We start from the raw sequence: 22,921 nt of genomic DNA, 5'->3' as shown, positions 1-22,921 counted from the left end.
TGGTCATTATTGTCACTGGGGTACAGTGAAGAGCTTTTGTTCATGTACCATCTAAAAGGTTATGAGTTCAAGTCACTACAATAGGGTTTGAGTCGTAAGACAGAGTCACTTTCAATGTTGAGCCACATTTCTGATGGAGCTGATGTTCCGTCCTTGTCGAGACGGAAGTCACTTACCACACAGCAGAGAGCTGTGGCCTAAATTTCTTTCTTGAAGTGGTCAGCTTTAACTGGGTTCTTTGTGGTTGCTATCCTCAAAGCAGCAGCTCAATGATACAGCTAACCAAGCAACAGGCTCACAGATCTAGCCCCTAGTGCTGTCTGTGTGGGGTTTACGGGTTCTCCCTGTGATCACATGGGTTTCCTCTTGGTGTCCCAGACATGAGGGCTGGAATGTAAATTGCCCCTGGTGTGTAATCAGGTGGTTGAATCTGGAGATGCTGTTGAGAGCGAGGGAAGAATTGCTGTGTATTTAATATTTTAGTAATATTTGTGTAACCTTGTATATATACTGGTTGATTAAGCATTCTTGCCAATAATTAATTACAAGTTAAATATAAAAATATACTAATTGCAAATGCCATCACGCTACCACTTAAAGTAAACTCTAAGTCAGATGCACATTTCTGACACCCATGACTTTGTTTGAATTAGTTTAATGTTTTGAAGTTCAGAACATAACTTTGGAAATGAGGGTGTGATTAGTTTCGGATTAACACACACAAAATGCTGGAGGAACTCAGCAGGCCAGGCAGTATCTATGGAGAGGATTAAACCATCTATGGGTCTTGGCCCAAATTGGTGACTGTTTATTCCCCTCCATAGATGCTGCCTGACCTGCTGAGTTCCTCCAGTGTTTTGTGCGTGTTGCTCTGGATCTCCAGCCTCTGCAGAATCTCCGGTGTTTGTTATTTGTGCTGGGATGTTGGAAGTCTATGACTGATGATTAGTGTGGATACGGCGGGCCAAAGGATTAGAGTCTGGGCTGCATTTAGCAACAGACCTACAGTACAGGATCATCTGCATTATATAAATTCAAGTCATTTTAAATTATAAAATTTTCTTCTGAGAAGTCATTCCCACCAGAAAAATTCCTTAAAAAAATTATTAATACTACAGATAATTTGTCATGTATACCAGGAAGGCAGTAGATCTTTTTTCATTCTTAGTACTAATAAGAGTCAAACTGCTGCTACTTACGTTTCTTCAGGCTGTCAAAGGCTATTCGCAGGGTGCTAAAGTGAAGAGGAAAATACATCATTAGTATGCACTTTACAAGGAAGTTCTTTTTCTGGCTAATAAAGAATGTTCTTCATCACACTCAATAGGTCCCTTTGGAATAGGTGGTGAACGTAGATTGAACATTACCCACATCATTTGTTTTACAAGCTCTATAAAACACGAAACACTCAAGTCCCCGGTAGAAAGAGAGCTATTGTTGGAAATCTCCTTCGGAGAGCTGGCTACAGGAGATCCTCTCTACCTGTCCAGTGGCTGTTAAATCTCCAGTGAGATTGTTGTTGACATAGAAGAGGTAAATCACATTGCCAAGAGGTCCTTCTTGAAAAGGGACCAGAGTTCCTCAAGAACACTTCTCCACTGACTTTATAAAGTAAATACAGTGCAAAATAGTTATATGACCTTTGTTCTAAAGTACCAATATTATTGCACATGTGAATTTAACAATTTTGCTCAACTTATGCAAGAAGTGCTTTCTTTAATTAGGGAAATCATAAAGTGAGGTCTACACCACTTCATGGGTTATGGGTTAACAGGTGGTGGTGCTGATAAATACCTCCATTACCATCACATACATATCACCTACCCATCACTCCATGTACAATCAGTCCATGTACTGTACTTAACAATTACTTGTATATTGTGCTTTATAGGATTGCTTTTATATTGATATTTATTGCCTTTTTATGGTGTTCTTTATGCATATTTTTATGCTGCATTGGATCTGGAGTAACAATCATTTTGTTCTTTATATTCGCAGAGTGAAGAATGACAAACACTCTTGAATAATCAATGCTAGACATCTTGCTCTGAAGCTCCACGATTTATTGTTTTTAGGTTGCTTCATAAAGAATCAAGTATTGCTATCCTCTGGGTTACTGCTAGAAATGACAATTGCCCATCCTGCTTGACATCTAGAATGTTCAGACGATTTTAATTTAATACTCTTTTATAGAAATGCAAATAGCTCATTTAGAAGGGCAAGGTGGTGGCACAGTAGCCTAGTGTTTAGTACATTGCTTTGTTGTACCAGCAATCTAGCAGTTGGGGTTCAGTTCCCACCAGGGATCTTAAAGAGTATGTACGTTCTCCCCGTGACCGCGTGGGTTTCCTCCGGGTGCTCCGGTTTCCTCCCACATTCCAAAGACAAATCGATTAACAGGTTCGTTGTTCACATTTGGACAATGGGCTTATTGGGCCGGAAGGGCCTGTTACTATGCTGTATCTTTAAATAATTTAAAAAAATTAAAAAGGGGCAAGGCCATGGGTGGGGGTGGAAATTAGACAATGGGAGGAGGGGGAAAAACACAAATGCAGGAAGTTGTGGGTTTGTTCAGGATGCTCCATTTCCTGTTCCTTTTCACATTCTGATGATATAGGGTTAGGGTTAGTAAGTTTAGGGCATGCTATTGTTAGTACCAAAAGCATGGTGATACTTGCGGGCTGCCCCCAGCACATCCTCATTGATTTGATCTGATGCAAATAACATGAGTCACTGGACGTTTCAACACACGTGTGACAAATAAAAATGACCTTAACCCAGGTAAATCCCACACTGCTTCCTCATTCCAATGTAATCGGCCTTCCTGCCTACGATAGTGGGCTTTTAAATCTCCTGAGAACAAGGAAGGGGGAAAACTCCAAATACAATGCCCTTTTGAACTATTAACTACAGGAGACCCTTGTCCTAAACTTCTATAGATTATCACAGTACTCAGAACCTTCTACAGATGTACTGTGATGAAGAGGGAAGATCAACAATGAATAGTTAAAACTGCCCAATCTATCACTGGCACCAGCCTACCCGTCACTGCTGGTGCTGGAAAAAGGCCAGGAATATCATGAAGGATCCCACCCACCCTATCCATGGACTGTTAGACCCACTCCCATCAGGGAAGAGGCTACGCAGTATCCACACCAGGACCACCAGACTCAAAAATCAGTTACTTTCCCCAAGTCAACAGGCTGATCAACAACTCCACCATAACAACCCCACCACCACTACTTTATCATTTCCTATCATTCATTTCATGTACAGTCACACCTCTACCGAGTGTCACTTTATGTACATACAATGGAACTATGTGTATCAGCTAATCTTAAGTATTTATACTTACTGTGTTTTTTATGCTTATTATGTGTTTTATGTTTCATCGGATCTGGAGTGACAATAACTTCGCTCTTCTGTACACTTGTGTACTGACGTTTGATAAGAAACTATTTTGAATCTTGATCTATGAATGGCTAACATTAAGTACAGGGATACGTTAGTTTACAACAACTGAGCCAAAGTGCAGATGAGAGAGCAGCTTGAGGGACTCACTCTTTCTCCGAGATGAAACGTTGTATTTTGATCCATTATGGAACCACTGATCAACCTCAGATGCCCAGAGGTAGAACAGATCAATACATGACATTGATACATGCAGGCATGAATGATCTGGTGGTTTTTCAACAGCAATTTAAGCCGATTCCAGCTGTATCCAAACTATGCAAGATGTATCAAGAACGAGGGTCGGTGATCTCCAAGGCTGGCGAGTGCTGGGTTTGGAGATCCAAGGTCAGTCGGCAGGTCCTGTGATCAGTGTCAAGTCCGGAGATTGTGGGCTGTGATCAGTGATTGCTGGGATTCAAACCCAGAGGTCAGTGATCTAAAGATCGAAGCTCGGAGGCCGAGGAACCAAGGTTGGTGAGTCCAACGGTTGAAGCCTCTGGGTTGGCTCCTCCACAGGTTAGAAGCTCAGTGTCTGCGATTCTGTGGTTTGGGCCTGGGACTGGAGGTCAGAGGCCAGGGGGTCAGCAGGTAGCCTGTCCTGGGGTTGGAGACCCAAGTATGTGTGATTTGGTTGAGGTTGGGGGAAGAGGGGGAGAAAGGAGTTTGTTTTGTTGCTGTTGTTTTGTTTTATTGTTGTTATTTGTTTTATGTCAGTGGTGTGTTGCTCTGCTAAACATGATGGGCATGCTCTGTTGCCACCAGAATGTGCAGCAACTCTTGTTGGCTGCCACCACCACACCTCCCTAAATTGTTTAGGTTGTTAATGCAAACTGCACATTTCGCTGTGTGTTTCAAAGTCTATGTGATAAATAAATATGAATCGAAAGTGCAGGTTGGAATTGAGAGAAGTCTGTACTGTGATGACGAATAACTCAAAATAATTGTTCACTGTGGGCAGCCAATGTCCATTCATCCGGTCAGGTTGCTGAGAATAAGGAAGCCAGCCAGCTGATGCGCGTCTTCCTCTCCCTCAGTAAACAGCACAGCCAAATTCTAAAATAAGAATCATTTCCAGTGTAGACTCAATACCATGAAACCATCTTGTCAAAGTATTCCCCTCCCAAGGAGTGGCATACAGCCCACAGATAGCTGTGCTAAATGAAACTTAATCTGATCTGCCTTCATATGATCCATATCCCTCCAATCTCTGCATATTCAATTGTCTAACAACCTCTCAAACACCATCATCATATCTGCTTCCACCAGTTCCCCATTCCAGGCACCCAACACTCTGTCTATAAACTTTACCTTGCACATCTCTTTTAAACTTTTCCCCTTCACCCAAGATGCATTTTATCCAGTATTAGATGTGTCAACTCTATCTATACCTCTTGCAATCTTATGAACTTCCATCAGGTCTCGCCTCCCCTCCTTATAGCTCACACTGTCTAATCCAGGCAACACCCTGGAGAACCTCTTCCATATCCTTTACAAGACACCACGGAAATTTAAGCTTCACTGATAATTACATCAGCAAGGGTGCACAGCAGCAACAAGAACACACTTAGGCCACTTCCATCTGATAAATAGCGGCAATGATCTACAAATGTTGCAGTTTTGCATGTACAGACCTCCAAGAGGGCCACAACCTTGGTTTGGAAGCTTGTGTGCCTCAGTGACCTGGAGAGCTACGTTTGTAGGAGTCGGGGTTTTATGCTTTGACTGTTGGTAGGGTCACTTATGCTAAACAGATCAAAGAGCGGAGGCCAGACTAAGAGTGGCTCACCAGTCCTCCAGGTTTGGGGGTAGCAACTCCGACCGGTAAAACAAAATTGTTACGGAAACAGCAATGAAGAATCCTTCTACATCTGAGTTTGACTGTACCGGTGACTCTCCACCCAGGACATGCATGACTGACAGCAGTGAAAGCTGAGAAGCTACTGACATGATGAAGGAAACCTTGAACACTGCCAGAGATGGAGGACATTCAGTGCTGCCCTAAACGCTAGCGGTGTAACAGGCAGAGGAAGAGAGAAGTATGTACCGAATCAATCCTTGCCTGTACGATGATACTCCTAAACCTGCAGTATACACTCAGCGGCCACTTTATTAGGTATGCCTGCACATCATGTGGCAGCAACTCAATGCATAAAAGCATGCAGAAATGGTCAAGAGGTTAATTTGTGGTTCAGACCAAATATCAGGATGGGGAAGAAATACAATCTCAGTACCTTTGACCATGGAATGATTGTTGGTGCCAGATGGGCTAGTTTGAGTATCTCAGAATCTGCTGATCTCCTGGGATTTTCATGCACAACAGTCTCTAGAGTTTACAGAGAATGGTTGAATAACCAATCAACATCTAGTGAGCAGCAGTTTTATGGGTAAAGGCACTTCATTAATGAGAAAGGTCAGAGGAGAATGGCCAGACCAGTTGAAGATGACAGGAAAGTGACAACAACTCCAATAGCTACATGTTACAACAGTGATGTGCAGAGGAGCATCTCTGAACGCACAACATACCAAACCTCGAAGTGGATGGGCTTCAGCAGCAGAAGACCACAAACATACACTCAGTGGTCAGAAGGTTCCTAATAAATTGGGAACTGAGTGTGTTTTCAGTATGGCACAGTACTATTTTAAGCTTAGCAAGGTACTGGCATTTCATTCTTCCTTTTGAGTCTGATTTAACTATTTTCAGTGATTGATAAAAAAAAAACTGAAGTGGTTGGAAACAGTTAACAAAAGAATTTCAACTACAGCGAAATTTCCATTGAATACCTCAAGGGGAGCTTGAACACATCACACAGCTACTTGTTTGACATAAATAAGGCTTTTTTAAACTAATTGTTTTTCTACTAACCCAAACTTAGCATGCGTATTTCCTACTGCATGATTTCAAATATCTTTAAGCTTATACCAATCTTTTACTTTCACATTGAGAGTGTGTGGAACACTCTGCCAGGGTGTGATGGTAAAGGCAGATACATTAGGGGCATTTAAGAATCTCTAAGATAGGCACATGGATGATAGGAAACTGGAGGGCTGTGTGGGAGGGAAGGTTTAGATTGATCTTAAGGTAGGTTAAAAAGGGCGGCAAAGCATGGTGGACTAAAGGGCCTGTACGGGGCTGTAGTGTTTAACATTCTATGTTAACATAGCTGTCAGCGTGATGTTATTACAGCTTGGGAGCGTCAGTGTTCAGAGTTCAGAGTTCAGTTCAGGTGTCCTCTGAAAACAAGTTTGTACATCATTTTCCATGTGCATGTCGGTTTCCTCCAGGTGCTCCAGTTTCTTCCCACAGTCCAAAGACGTACTGGTTAGTAGGTTCATTGGTCACTGTGATTTATCCCGTGATTAGACTAGGGTTAAGATGATAAGTTGCTGAGCAGCTCAGCCTGAAGGATGGGAAGGGCCTGTACCTCTAAGTATAATAAAATTAATATTAATCTGGGGTACTAGGTAAGTAATAAATATGGAATAAAAGGTAATTTTCAAAGGTTCCACAAAATGGTAATTTTTTCCCCCCCAAGGGTTTGGGAAAGAATTTTTCCAGAAGTTTTTTTCTTGAAGTCTAACCTTGCTTTTTTTTTTGTCTTTTATCTGTTAGTTTGGTGGGTGGTGTACAAGACACAAGAGTGTGTAAAGCTTACTACTTAAACCTTCTAATATATTGTATGTCAACCTGTCTGAAGAATCACGTAGCCTGCTGGAGAAACGAGACAACAACTAATGGAACTTTGCGGTTCCTATTTTACTATTAGTTTTATTGTCTATTGATCCAGATGAGTAATAACACAGAGGGAAGTCAACAGTCCCGGTTAAGTCACAATCAGCATTCTGAGTACAAATTAGATGCAGACACAACAAATTTAAGATGATTGTTGTCACAGGCATATACACAGGTGTAAATGCTGTGAAAGTTAGCTTTTTGCAGCAGCAAAAATTATAAAATTAACATAAATTATACATTAAAGAAGGTTCACGTCTATCAAAACAGACAGCGAAATGTATTGCTGTGCATCAACAACCAACACAATCTGAGGGTGTGTTCCATTGAGAGTAGGGGAGATTCAAACAAGAGGACAAGAGAGTTAAGGGGCAAATGTTTAGGGGAAGCGTGAGGGGGAACTTCTTTACTCATAGAGTGGTAGCTGTGTGGAACGAGCTTCCAGTAGAAGTGTAGAGGCAGGTTCGATATTGTCATTAAAAAAAAAATTGGATAGGAAAGGAATGGAGGGTTATGGGCTGAGTGCAGGTCGGTAGGACTAGGTGAGAGTAAGCGTTCGGCACGGACTAGAAGGGCCAAGATGGCCTGTTTCCGAGCTGTAATTGTTATATGGTTATATGTGTGGGGGCAGCCCACAAGTGCTGCCATGCTTCCAGGACCAACATAGCGTGCCCATAGCTCACGAATCCAAACCCGTACGTCTTTTTGGAATGTGGGAGGAAACCAGAGTACCCAGAGGAAACCTACATAGTCACAAGGAGAGCATACAAGCTCCTCACAGACAGTGGTGCGATTTGAATCCTAAACTTCAAAGTACAAGTTCAAAGTAAATTTATTTAGTAATCTCACTGCCAGGGCTGATCCTACACACTTCATTCAATTAGCTCAGAATGACATTATTAGACGCCATTGAGATAAGAGCAATCCAGCCATCATTCTTGCACTGAAACACGAGTGGCGGCACGCTGGCCTAGCAGTTAGCATTACGCACAACAGCATGAGCGATAGTGCCCAGGTTTCAAATCCCACTGTTGCCTGTAAGGAATTTGCACATTCGCCCTGTAACTGCATGGATTTCCTGCAAGTGTCCTGGTTTCCTCCCACATTTCAAAAATAAAAATTCACAAGGTTGAGGTTAGTAATTGTGGGCACGCTATGTTGGTGCAGAAGCAAGGTGGCACTTGCAGGCTACCACCAGAACATCCTCGAACTGTGCTGGCTGTTGATGCAAACCAACACATTTCACTGCATGTTCCATGTATTTGTGAGAAGTAAAGCTAATCTTTAAAAGAAATGTATCACCAGAAAACACCACATCTTGAGCAACAATACCCTTGCACTGAGTATAGAATTGGTGCTGTATTGAAACTGCAGCCAAGTGAAACCATGCAGGTTTAAGACTCCAGCCAGGCACACAACCCTGAGATTTTTTCCATTGTTATATTGCAGTAAACTAACAAGAATAGAGGATTGAGCTTGTCAAGAAAACTGTGAGAATGTGGTTGGGGTATAAAGAGTGTACCCTATGTCTGCTTAGAGTCATAGAGCACTACAGCACAGAAACAGGACATTGGGCCCATCCAGTCCATGCTGAACTAATGCCATTGGGACTCCCTAGTCCCATTGCCCTACACCCGAACCGTAGCCCTCCATACCCGTCCCATTCATGTACCTATCCAAACTTCTCTTAGATGTTGAAACTAGTCCATGCTGAACTATTCCACATCCTCTCTACACTCTGAGTAAAAAAGTTGCCCCTCATGTTCCCCTATCCCCCTTAACCCATGACCTCTAGTTGTAGTCTCACCCAGCCTCAGTGGAAAAAGCCTGCATGCATTTACCCTATCTATACCCATTGTTAAATATAAATGATTTTGAACAACTTTGACAGTAACAAGCCCACTTCTTCATCAGTTACGTCATTTCCTATTTTGCTGCAGCAATAACCACAAGCTGTTCTAACAGTTGCTTTTATAGCACTTAAGGCAGGAAATGAACACATGCTTTGCTAAGAAATGTTCTGCTGCAAATGAGTCAATCTTTTTTTTAAATCAAGGTGCTAATTAACAATTTAAATAAAGCCCATATTTACTTGGGGAGACTTGAACAAAATGCTTTCGAGTCTTGAGGATCACAAAATTAGAATCAATCTATTCAACCTTACTGCACCTGACCATTTGTTCCGACAATGACAAGAAAATTACCTCATCTAATGCATGCTTAAGTCCTAATGAACCACTTATAATCATACAAAACGTAATTGTTATTAAACTTCAGATCTTTGGCTAGGAAATATTTGCAGATTAAAACTTGATTATCACTTTTTGAAACGAAGGGACAGTTTTACCCGCTTGCCACTTTTCCATCACTCTTGTCCAGTAGCCCTCCAATCGGCAAAGGACTGGGAGGGTGACATGGTGGCGTAGCGCTTAGCACAAGGCTTTACAGCGCCTACGATCGTGGTTCAACTTCTGCCACTGTCTGCTAGTAGTTTGGAAGTCCTCCCCGTGACTGCATAGGTTTCCCCCAGGCTGGTGGAGTTGTAAATTGTGTGGATGGCTGTTGTAGATTATAATGGGACATTGACAGGATGCAAAAATGGGCTGGCAAGAGGCAGATGGAAATCATCCCAAAAAAATGTGATTCACTTTGTAAGGCCAAATTTGAAGGCAGAATGCAGGGCTAATGGCAGCATTTTTAACAGTGTGGAGGAACAGAGGGATCATAGGGTCCTCGCCCTTAAATCCCTCAATGATGCCACTCAAGTTGATAGGGTTGTCAAGAAGGTGTATGGTACGTTGGCTTACATTAGTCAGGGCACTGAGTTCAAGAGCCGAGAGCCCTACGAAGCCCTGGTGAGTTCTGGTTGCCTCATTACAGGAAGGATGTGGAAAGAGGAGACTTACCAGGATGTTGCCAGGATTAGAGAGCAAGTCTTATCAGGATAGGTTGAGTGAGCTAGGGCTTTTCTCTTTAGAGCAAAGGAGGATGAGATGTATAATATGACAAGAGCTCTAGGTCGAGTGGGTGGAAATGGCTAATACTAGAGGGCATCATTTTAAGATGATTGGAGGAAAGTACAGGGGCTGTCAGAGGCAAGATTTTTTTAAACATAGAGAGTGGTGAGCACATGGAACACACTACTGAGGGAGGTTGCACAGGCAAATTCATTAGGGACATTTAACAGATTCTTAGACTGGCACATGGATGACAAAAAAAAACGGAGGGCCATGTCGGAGGGAAGGGTTAAATTGATCTTGGAGTTGGTTAAAAGGGCCGAGGGGCCTGTACTGAGCTGGAATGTTCTATGTTCTCTGAAAGAGATGATTCATCTACCACTGGATTCACGTAATGCTTGTCCCTTAGCTGACGTCCCACTGTTTATCAAATTTCATCAGAAGAACAAGGTGGTTCCTCAATTTCTGATCATCTTTCTAAGGTTAAAAAAAAGCTCTCCAGTTTTAAAATATGGTGTCAGACTAAAGCTATTGGAAAGGCACCAATCTCAGTTTAGATGCATTAACCAACTCCAATATATTTGTTTCTCTTACTTCAGCTCCATTTGACCCCCGGCCTTCCGTGCGATGTGCATTAGCTCCTTTCCGTACTTCTCTTCTGCTATTGCCCTGTGCAAAGTAGACAACAAGTATTTCACACTCACACATCAAGCAATAATATTGGCTTATTATAGTCACATGTACCAAGATACAGTGAAGTCGGCAAGGCAGTCTGTGGACTCACTTTCAAGGATACAACACATATTCTCAATATTATTTATTTATTGTACTGTATTTGCACAATTTGTCTTTTACATGTTAGTTGTTTATATGTAGTTTTTCATTGATTCTACTGAATTTCTTTCTTCTATTGTAAGAAAATGAATCTCAGGGTGGTATGTGGTGACATATCTGTACTCTGATAATAAATTTACTTTAGACTTTTGAACTTCAATACAGCCCAAATCAGTGCACAGTGCTTTGAAAAAGAGTTTAATTTTGTAATAGTAGAGCAGCTTGCAACAAGTCGCCAGACTCTGACGCCTTCTTGCATTGAGCTTCTATTCTTCTAGTACTCAGTACTCATTGACAATCTGTTATTTGTTCAAGTTTTAATTGTCATTCTTCCATACAGTACACAAAACATTATTCCTCCGGGGTCAATGTGCATGGCACAATACATGTACAGTCACACACAGCACATGTGGTTACAATACCACATGCAGTCGCACTTGTCCAAGTCCCTGAGCAGCATGGCCTGAAGATTGATGGTGCGTGGGATGTTGTTCTTTATGTTGCAGAGAAGGGGCAAAAAACCACACAGATCAATGTAGACAGTTCCAAACAGGGCATGTCAGTCAGTGACCAAGGATAGTGGATGAGTTAGTTCTGGATAGTCTTTAAATAAGTTTAAGTATGTGGACAGCCAGCGACATGGGGGCAAACAGGACAGGAGGAGTCACACCTGGAGTGAGCTCTGACAGAGATGAGGCTGGGAGGAGGGTAGTGGGCAAAGTCAGTGGTACACAACAGGAGGAACTGGACCTGGTCACCAAAGTTCAGCCCGAAGTTAAACTGTCAGTGGCAAGTTGACCAGGGAAAGGGAATTTAGTCCATAGGTGAGGAACGGATCCCAATATTTAAGGGAGAAAACTACAACTCATTCAGAATGGAGGAGTCATAAGATATGATGGGGTGAAGTTAGTATTTGGAGGAGGAACTAGCTGAGGAAATTTTGTTCTTCCCATCACACCCCTCCCATCACAGTACAGGGGAGCAGGGGGTGGGAGGTGTTGAATTTTTTTCCCTAAAGGCATGGGAGGGGGAAAACCACTATCATGTATTTGGGCAGCACCGTTTTCTGCAAGGAGTTTGTACGGTTTCCCTGTGATCACATACGTTTCCTCCAGGTGCTCCAGTTTCCTCCCAGACTCTAAAGAAGTTCATCAGTAGGTTAATTGGTCACATGGGTGTAATTAAGCAGCATGGGCTGGTTAGGTCTCAACAGTATTTTACCATGCTGTATCTCTCAATAAAGATGAAAGTAACGTAATTTTTTTTGTAATTTCTTTAATTGCCGTTTTTATTGTAAAGACAGAGAACTGTGAAGCTCCAGAAAAGCCAGTCCATAAGGAGAGTCTCAACTCGAAACACTGACGCTGCCTGACTCCCAGCTGCTGCTGCTTAAGGCTGTCACCCCTACCGGGGGGGAGGGGCAAAGGCCGCAAACAGCAGCTCGCCAGAGTGCTCTGTCCTGGGCACGTGTAGCCCATCTATACACCTTCAAGGCAAAGATCCTTCCTCTCCCAGGGATGGGGTCTCTGGAGCTTCTGCTGGTGTTCCTGAAGCTTTGCTCTCTTTGGACTGTGGGAGGAAATTGGAGCAGCTGGAGGAAACCCAAGCGGTCACAGGGAGAACGTACAAGCTCCTTACTGACAGTCGTGGGAATTGAACCCGCGTCCTTGGCACTGTAATGGCAGTACACTATTATTCTGCCGCCCTATGGGGAACTCAGTGGCAGCTTCCATTTGCTCAAAGCCGCAGTTATTTGGGGGTGGCTTTCGCGTGATTAAAGTATTTGCCTCAGTGGAAACTCAGTTGAATCTCACCTCAGTTTCAGAAGTTCCTCCATGTCCTTGCACATTCTTCGGCCTTCCCGTAACCGCTCCAGTATAACCTCATGCCCGACATAACTGGTAAACTCTGGGCACTGTGAAATAAATGTAAGGCAAAGGACTTACAACGTTTCCTCTCCAGGCGCCCTTCAGCGTCATCCCAAATCTGTACTCACACAGTTTTGCAATCTAGACGCTCATCTGGCTGGTTTTTCAGCCCATTTCCCCCCATTTCAGTGGTCTCAGCTCTGCCTTTCCTCCCAGACTGGTCAAAGTTACTAAATCGGGACAGTGTGCAATACCAACTAGCACAGAAGTACCCAACTTCAAATTAAGTATTGCTACACAGATACAAAATTGAAGGCACAGTTTAAAACTAACCATTTGTTGGATCACAGGGCATAGCAGCTTGGTATGACAATAGCTCTGCCCATGACCTCAAGAAACTGCAGAGAGTTGTGGACACGGTTCAGCACATCATGGAAACCAGCCACCCCCCCTTGGAGTCTGCCTACACTTCCCGCTGCCTCCGGCATTATCAAAGGCCCTAACCACCCCAGACTCTTCCCTCTTCCATTAGGCAGAAGATACAAAACCCTGAAAGCACATCCCACCAGGCTCAAGAGCATCTTCTGCCCTGCTGCTGACAGACTATTAAATGGTTCCCTAACATGACAAGGACTCTTGACCCCACAATCTAGCTGCTACACTTTGTTCTGTGTTCTGTTTTTGATTTACCTTAATGTGCATTCCTTAATGCACCGTCGTAATAGATTGATTTGTAAGATCAGGACAACTTTTCATCATATCTCAGTACAGGGAACATAGAACAAATATGCAACATTACAAGCTTTACATAGAATACTGTGCAAAAGCCTTTCGTTTATACATATATCTAGGGTGCCTAAGACTTTTGAAAAGTGCTGCATTTGTCAACCTGGAGCGCAGAGCTAATTGGTAAATTTGGCGGGAGCAAAGGATGTTGGGACATCCTTTGGGTGTGCGACAGGTGGCAGAGAAGGAGTCCCAGGGGCATGAGACACCAGACATGGGCATTTGATTCCAAACAATTGGTTAATTGATCATTACAGAATGCCTCTCTGGTGCTTCCTGCTCTCTCCCCTCTCCCTTCCCCTTTTCCCAACCATGATTCCCCTTCTCCCTGCCCCCTCCCCACTCTCAGTCCACACTAGAGACTTGTATCAGAATCAGGCTTCTCATCACCCATACTTGTCATGATTTTTTTTTTTGCTTTGCACTTAATTGTTTGCCAACACTGAACTTTTTCTGTAATGGTAGCACTCCAGTATGCATTCTGTTATTGCTATCCCTTGTACTACCTCAATGTGCTGATCTCATTAAATGTTCTGTAAGGACATAAGGACAGCATATATAAAGAAAGTTTTTCACTGTACCTTAATACATGTGACCATATCAAACTAATATGCATTAAGATCCCCAAAGCTCAAATGCCTTCTATGCTCGCTTTAACCACTAGAACGGGGTGGGGGGGGGGGAACCATCACGCACCCCAATGTCTCCCGATGATCCTTTGGTCTCAGCATCTGAGGATGACTTGCAGGCTGCCTTCAAGAGAGTGAATCCAAGGAAAGCATTTAGTCTGGACGGAGTATCTGGCTGAGGACTGAAGACCTGTGCTGACCAACTGGCTGGTGTGTTCACGGATATCTTCAACCTCTCACTCCGGCAGTGTGGTACCCACCTGCTTCGAGCAGGCTTCAATCACGTCAGTGCCCAAGAAGAGAGTGATAACCTGCCTCATCGACTATCGCCCAGCGGCACTTACTTCCACAGTGATGAAGTGTATTGAGAGGCTGGTGTTGATGCATATTGGCTCCTGTCTGAGTGGCGATTTGGTTCCACTCCAATTTGCCAACCAAAGCCACACGTCCACAGCAAATGCCATCTCATTGGCTCTACACACAACCCTGGAACATCTGGACAGCAAAGGTGCATACATCAGGAAACTAAAACTAATCTGTAAACTCCAAGACCAGGGTCTCAATAATCTCTTGTGCAATTGGATCTTAGATTTCCTTACTTGCAGACACCAGTCAGTTCAAATTGGCAAAAAAATCTCTTCACAATCTCCATCAGCACAGGAGCACCACAGGAAGTGTGTTTAGCCTCCTGCTGTACTTGCTTTACACCCATGACTGTGTGGCCAAGTAAAGCTCCAACACCATATACAAGTTTGCTGATGACGCTACTGTTGTGGGCTGTATCAGAGAATGAAACAGCATATAGGAAGCTGAGTGGTGTGGTAACAACAACCTCTCACTCAATGTCAGCAAGACCAAGGAAATGATTGTAGACTTCAGGAGAGGGAAACCATAGGGCCATGAGCCAGACCTCACCAGAGGATCAGAAGTGGAGAGGGTCAGTGACTTTAAATTCCAGGGTGTCACTATCTCACAGGACTTGTCCTGGATCCATCACATAAAGATAATTGCAAATATAATGCCTTGGTTAAGATTTCTACTGCTATGCTGCGAGGTATTTTTATTTTAGCTGTTTTCTGCAAAAGCAGTGTACCCTGTTAGTAAGAGTGTTTTGGTTTCGGTTAAAGATAAGGAGCCATGTTGTACAACTTCAGAATATTGTGTCAGCCAATCAAGATTGTATTGTGTTGTAACTCTCTGCTCTGTGGGATACTATGGAAGATTCAAGAGAGCTGGGCAGGATCAGCTTTCTGAAGGATAGTAGTCTGGTTTGGGGTCTTTTGGCGGAAGGTGCGGAGAGAAGAGCACCAGGGAAGGCCCTTAGAGGATCTCACCCAAAGGGGAGACCCTAATGCAAGGAGTGCTTTGTGACATGAAGGATTCCAAGAAGGCAAGCTCTCCCGGTGGTTGGTGACGGGAATTCAGCGCCGTGAGTAAAGCGATAGACCCAGCTACTGTGGAGACGAGTGCAGTTGATGTGCACATTTAGACCGGTTTAACTGTAACGGGCCCTTTTATCTTTCTTTCCTTTTCCTTTGCTGTTTAGTAAAGTGGAAAAATCGGTAAATATACTTCCTTTATAATTTTATGCTGGTGTACGAGCTATCATTTCTGGAGACCGATAATTATGTATGGGCAGAGCTTACACAGCATTCACCGCAATCAATTGGAACATCCCAACTTTCCTGACTGGTCGAACCCCAGATCACACCGAGCCTAGACGTGTATTGCTTATGAAAGGTGGCCTTCTCACCGCTGAGTCTCGTGGCTGTTAGCAGAGTCAGCTGATGAGCCAAGATTGCATATGAGCCCGGTGAGAGGGTTGCTTTTGCAGGGACTCGCCTGGGATTCGGGTGCTCTGTGAATGCTGTATAAGGATTGATTAAACGGTTTATTTGTTTGTTTAAGCCAGTGTTTGTGGAAAGTGAGGTACACTGTAATTAAGGTACTTTATTATGGATGCCGTGGGGATTAAGGTTTGGTACAATTCAAATATGATACCCACAGCAATGCTTGTGTTGTGAGCAGGGTGGATGTTCGAATTCTCAACAAACTGCTACTTAGAGTGTTGAATTCTGGAAAAGTCTTTTGACAAATCAGCTGGTAAGGAAGTCCTGTTAGTCCAGACTACCAGTGATGTGGCTGAAGTTATACTGCCTGATAAGATAGGGGCACCTGGAGAGGTGGGGCCATGGGCAGACAATATTTTTAGAGAAAGGGGGAATGTCGCTGAGATTGAAGAGTTTGAAGACAGGTTGTATGTAGCTGAGAGTGAAGATTTTAAAGATAAGTTGTTCTTGTTTCTGCGGAGTGAAAGAAAGGAGTTGTCTGATGTGAAAGGTCTAATGAGCCCTTCAGCTGTTGATTTAAGTTTTGAGCTGGTCTCGGCTATGATTGAATACTGGGTGAACACATAGTTTTGGGGTACTGCAAGTCTGTGTCTTTGCTGTTGCTTTGCTGCACACTTGAGTGCTCGGTGGTGGGTGCTGATGCTTTTTTTTTGCTGCTGGGGGAGGGGGGCATCATTGCTTGCTGCCACTTATGTGCGGGGGGGGGAAGCTGGGTGGGCTTTGGGGTTCTAACGTTCAACTGTCATTCATTCTTTGGGAACACTCCTCTGTTTTCATGGATGGTTGCAAAGAGAAAGCATTTCAGGATGTATATTGTACACACTTCTCTGACATTAAATGTACCTTTGAAACGTAGTCAACTATATCCGACACAGTCTCTCAGGATGGAGTGGCTAAGGATCTGTCCAAGATACGGGTGGTAACCACATGGCCAAAGCCCAAGAATATGAGTGCTGTATGCTCATTCCGTGGATTCTGTGTGGATTGGAGATTTGTGAAGGACTACTCCAGCGTAGGGCACCCCTTGAATCAACTTCGGTGTGGATACCCTCCCTTGGGGAAGAAAGGGAGGAAACAAAAGAAGGCAGCAAGGTTTATCTTAGCCTTTCGGAGCCTTTTGGGGAAAGATGGGATGCAAAGTGTGAAGAGGCATTTCAGCTGCTGAAAGAGTTGCTGACTAAAGCAGTTGTGCTGGCCTTTGCAAACCCCCAGTTGCCTTATTTACTGGATTCAGATAATAGCCATGAGGAATTAGATGGTGTTCTATATCAGGACCAAGGTAAAGGTACCTGTTGCTTTTGTAAGATGGAATCAGTCACCATCCAAACAAAACTACCCTGCAAACAAATTGGAGTTTCTGACATTGAAATGGGCTGGGGTGGATAAGTTCAGTGCCTACATGCTGCCAAGTTCAAGGTGAGAATTGATGACAATCCACTACCTTATAGCTGGACCTCAGCAAAGTTGGATGCCACAGGTCATCGCTCATTGGCGGCGCTGTGTGCTTTTGACTTCAGCCTTAAATATTGGCAAGTGAGTCGAATGCTGATGCGGCTGCATTGTCACGATGTTCACTTGAGGTGCCAGAACTGGACAGAGAGGGCATTCCTGCCACTGGTGCTAAAGCAATGTGCCAGTTTTCCACAGAGGGGAAATCAGAGCCAAGCTATGGCTTGATAGGGCTCTGAATCATTTAGGAGCTTCTAGCCGTGCCATTCCACAAGCCTATTGCAACTTGATCACTCTGGATATTAAACAGTTGCCCACCTTGAGCTCTGTGGAATTGGCAGCAGCTCAGAAAGAAGACCCTTCTGCAATCAAAGGGTAAATATCCCCAAGTTGAGAAGACAAAACACCCTACCATACCCATACCGATGAGGGAATGGGACAAACTGGAATTTTACACAGGGTCACATCTCCTCCAAACAGACCTCAGCGTTCCCAGTTAGTTTTTCCTGAGAAGTACTGAGGATTCTACTAAAGTCACTTCATGATGATTTAGGTCATTTGGGGTTTGACAAGATCTACTGATTGGTCTGAGATCGGTTCTATTGGCCCCGAGTGAAGCCTGAGGTCGAAGAGTACTGTAAGTTGTGCATCAGATGTATTCGGGAAAGACGCCACCTACAAGAGTTGCTCCATTATTTCATTTACAAAGTACGACACCACTTGATTGAGTGTTTATGGATTTCCTCTCCATGGAGCCCAATTCCAGTAACATTGCAAATATCTTGGTCATCACAGATCACTACACCAGATATGCTCAAGCCTTCCCCACAAGGATCAGGAGCATCCACAGTTGCTAAAGTGTTATTCTGTTCATTATGGCCTCCTGAGAACGATACACAGTAATCAGGGAAGGGATTTTGAGAATCAGCTCATACGTGAATTACTGAGCATGCTTGGAGCTGAGAAGTCATATCATGCCATATCACCCTCAGGGTGATCCTCTGCCTGAAGGTTTAACTGGACATTGCTAGACATGCTTGGAACCTTGGATACCAATAAAAAGAACAAATCGAGCCAGCATATTGGGCATTTGGTACACTGCTACAACTGTACGCAGAATGACCCTACTGGATACTCGCCATACTATTTGATGTTTGGATGTGAAGCAAGATTACTTGTTGATCTGTTTTGGAACTGGCAGTGAAGACTTGCCACAGAAGATGTATCTCACGTAACATGAGGAAAAAACTGCAAAAAGCTTAAGAGCTAGCAGCAGCTTCTGTTACCAAGAAAAACTAAGGAAACAAGAGGAGATATGATCAAAAGATTAGGTTCTCTCAACTGATGCCTGGGGACAGAGTGTTAATAAGAAATCTAGGACTACCAAGAAAGCATAAGTTGACTGACTGTTGGGTGTCTATGCCTTGTGAAGCAGAGAGCCTGATGCCAAATTTGCCAGTTTTCTGGGTGAAGTCAGAGGATAGAAATGGTCCTGTCAAAACTCTCCATTGGAGTCACCTTTTCAAGTCAAGTCAAGTGCTCTAGGGCAGGGAGTACATGTTGGCTTAAAGCCTGACACAGAACCTATACCTGGTCGAACTCTGCACAGAAAGAGGAGAGTAGAAAGGCAATAAGCTGACAACAGTTTGATTTCAGTGGAAAGACTCGAAGAGGAACCAACCCCTGAATATTGTACAGACTCAGAGGATGAGGAAATGGGGAATGCTTTACCATAGGCAAACTCCCCAAAAACTGATTAAGAGATGTCTGAATATCCCAGCCTTGATTTATATATGGAGGTGGGGGAAGTGCCAGTGGACAGTCAAACATGATAATAGACAGTGAGGGGAAAATGGGCTCCAATACAACTGGGGACGAAGTGGAGTTCAGTCCTGTGGCGGGGGGACCTGAGCCAGCAGAAGGTATTAATTATAAACAGAAGGAAGCTTCCCTAAGGAGACAGGAATGGTCACAAGGAGTGGTTGAAGATGAGATCAAAAGGTCTCAGAGAGTCAAGAAATCCCCAAGATAGGCTGGCATATGATGCACTGGGGAAACAAAGTATTGCGTCCATCCCATAAGTGAGGCATGTTACAAATGGACTAGGGACCCTGAAATCAATAGATTCATCTGAATAGTGTATTATTAATAATAGCTTAATAAATTTCAAAGTCATGTGGACATGACTATTTTTGGTGGGGGGAGAATATAATTCTCTGGTTAAAATTTCTATTGCTATGCTGCGAGATGTTTTTATTTTAGTAGTTTTCTGCAAAAGCAACGGGTCCTGCTAGTAAGAATGTCTTGGCTTTGCCTGAAAATAAGGAGCCATGTTGGCCAACTTGGGACTGTTACATCAGCCTATTAGGATTGTCTTGGCATGTGTTGTAACTTTCTGCCTAGTGGGATACTATGGAAGATTTGAGAGAGCTGGGCGGGATCAGCTTTCTGAAGGCCAGTAGTCTGGTTTGGGGTCTTTGGCGGGAGGTGCAGAGAGAAGAGCACCTTGGAGGATCCCACCCCAAGGAGAGACCCTAATACAAGGAGTGCTTTGTGACATGAAGGATTCCAAGAAGGCAAGCTCTACCTGTGGTTGGTGACAGGAATTCAGCGCCGTGAGTAAAGCGATAGACCCAGTTACTACAGAAACAAGTGCAGTTGATGTGCACATTTAGACTGGTTTAACTGTAACGGGCCCTTTTATTTTTCTTTCCTTTCCCTGATAACTGTTTGATGAAAAATTGGTAAATATACTTCCTTTATAATTTGTTGCTGGTGTACGAGCTATCATTTCTGGAGACCAGTAATTATGCATGGGCAGAATTTACACAGCTTTCACTGCAATCAATGTTCCTTAAGTGGAACATCCTAACTTTCCTGATTGATTGAACCCCAAATCACACTGAGCTTAGACGTGTATTGCTTATGAAAGGTGGCCTCCTTGCCGCTGAGTCTCATGGCTGTTCGCAGAGTTAGCTATTGAGTCAAGATCGTATATGAGCCCCAGTGAGAGGGTTGCACAAAAGTGCTCTACTTCTTTAGGAGTCTGCAGAGGTTTGGCATCTCATCAGAAACTTTGGCAAACTTCTATAGACATGTGGTGGAAAGTGTGCTGATTGGCTGCATTTTGGCCTGGCATGGGAACAGAAAATCCTACAGAAGCTAGTGGATTCGGCCCAGCACATCACGGGTAAAGCCTTCCCAGCCATTGAGCACATCTACATGAAACGTTGCCGCAGAAAAGGAGCATCCATTATCAAAATCGTCACCACACAGGCCATGCTCTTTTCTCACTGCTGCCATCAGGTACAGGTAGAAGGTACAAGTGCCTCAGGACTTGTAACACCAGGATCAAGAACAGTTACTACCCTTCAACTATCAGGCTCTTGGAAAAAATGGAGATAACAACATTTATTTTATCTTTGGTGCTCCCACAACCAATGGTCTCACATTAGGGACTCCTTATCTTATTATTTTGTGCTCATGCTCTTTCATTTCATGTTATTTCACACCTATTATCTACTGCCATTTATTTATATTTGCATTTGCACAGCTCATTGTCCATTGATCCTGTGTACAGTTACTATTCTATAGATTTGCTGAGTGTACCTGCAGGTCAAAGAATCTCAGGGTTGTACGTGGTGTCATGCATGTACTCTCTGATAATAAGTTTTATTTTGAACAAAGGTAAAGGTGTTGTGCCAGGCTGGCCCTTGTATTTTCCAGTTGCTATTTAATCTCTGAAGATTAGCTTTATTTGTCACATGTAAATCGAAACACTGAAAGACATTGTTTGCGTCAAATCTGTGAAGATTGCACTGGACAGCCCTCAATTGTCAGCACATTTCCTGCACCAACCTAGCATGCCCACAACTTTCTAACCCTAACCTATAGGTCTTTGGAATGTGGGAGGAAATTGGAGCTCTCGGAGGAAACCCACGTGCTCACTTGGGGAACACACAATCTCGTCGCAGACAGTGGCAGTTGCAATCACTGGCACTGTAAAGCATTATGTTAGTTGCTATGCTACCGTGCTGACTGGAACTAGATATCACCAACATGAGAGAGGTCACGTGACAGCAATTGAATCTGTCACCTTCCTCGTTCCAGGCAGTTCAGTTCCACTTCAGATATCTATTCTGAAAATTATTAGTAGGTGGAGGAAGGAAAAACAGGGAAGTCATATTTCAGATGAGGGACCTGAGATTCTTCTGTCACTATGACAGGTTTAGTCATCTTCCAAACAGTCAGTGGCAACTGACTGAGAATGATATAATTGCCAACAGTGTCACTTCTGAGGTAGCGCATTTATGAAAATATTCTGCATCTTAAACCATGTTTTATTTCTACTTTTTCCTACCTCTGCTCATCAATCTGAATAATTAGCTCCCTCCACGGCTGCTGCCAGTCCTGCTAGGTAGTTTCAACATTCTGTCTTTATGGAGTGAATTTCAAAGTGAATAGGACTTTGAAGGGGCCACAGGATCGGGAAAGAAAAGCTGCAGAAGATTGTAAGCTCAGCCATCTCCACCACAGGCACTAGCCTGACCAGCTTCAAAGACATCTTCAAAAGGCGATGCCTCAACAACATGGCATCCATTGTTAACGGGCAGCCACCCAGGACATGCTCTCTTCTTATTGCTACCATCTGGGGGTGGGTGGGGGGAGGTACAGGAGCCTGAAGACACATGCTCAGCAATTCAGGAACATCTTCTTTTCCCTCTGCCATCAGACTTCTTAATGGACAATGAACCAACCCATGAAGACTTCCTCACTATTTTTGCATGACTAAATATACACTTCTATACATATTTCTTATTGTAATTTATAGCTTTTTATGCAATGCACTGTACTGCTACAAAACAATAAATATCACAACATATATCAATAAAATTAAAGCTGATTCACCTCTTGAATGAAGACACTACTTAGTGTATTTAACACAGTTTTAAATCAGACTCATGCTTAATTCATAAATGAACCATTAACAATTCTACTGCATCAACCATCAAAAAGGACTTTACTGACCCCAGACACACTTACACCAATAAGGCCAAAGAAATAAAGCTATTAAGGATTAATTTTCCACCTCAGAAGGCGAAGTGGAAGGGAGTGAGAAGGTACACTTTGGATAGTGTTAGACCTCAACTGGATTAAATGTTGCACAAATACTTGGTGCATTCAATGTTTAGAGTTACCGTGTGCAAGTCCAGCATCCACTCTCTAACCCCAGTAGTCTTTGAGATGGCGGTATCAAGGCTGTCTTCACCAAATAGAAAAGAGGAATTAGGAACAGGAGAAAGCCATTTGGCTCCTTGAGACTGCTTCACCATTCATTCACATTGTACCTGGTCTGACTGCAATC

At 43.4% G+C, this 22,921-nt stretch overlaps 1 protein-coding gene across 10 annotated transcripts in view; it reads right to left on the bottom strand.

The window, feature by feature from the left end:
• pstpip1a (proline-serine-threonine phosphatase interacting protein 1a) overlaps positions 1 to 22,921 on the bottom strand; it is a 120,306-nt gene that overhangs the window by 68,872 nt on the left and 28,513 nt on the right. For 5 of the 10 annotated variants that reach the window (XM_059946650.1, XM_059946653.1, XM_059946649.1 and 2 more), the window contains exons 2-4: positions 12,789 to 12,889; positions 10,735 to 10,809; positions 1,200 to 1,234 (exon numbers count right to left, since the gene is read on the bottom strand). In XM_059946650.1, coding sequence (XP_059802633.1) covers positions 1,200 to 1,234; positions 10,735 to 10,809; positions 12,789 to 12,889 — 211 coding nt within the window. Of the gene's footprint in view, positions 1 to 1,199; positions 1,235 to 10,734; positions 10,810 to 12,788; positions 12,890 to 22,921 lie in introns of those variants that run through there. The other 5 variants (XR_009507290.1, XR_009507291.1, XM_059946648.1 and 2 more) reach the window with 2 other exon arrangements.

Source organism: Hypanus sabinus, chromosome 21, assembly GCF_030144855.1.
Source record: "Hypanus sabinus isolate sHypSab1 chromosome 21, sHypSab1.hap1, whole genome shotgun sequence".
In the NCBI taxonomy this organism is placed as follows: Eukaryota; Metazoa; Chordata; class Chondrichthyes; order Myliobatiformes; family Dasyatidae; genus Hypanus; species Hypanus sabinus.
This window is presented reverse-complemented; position numbering and strand designations above follow the sequence as displayed.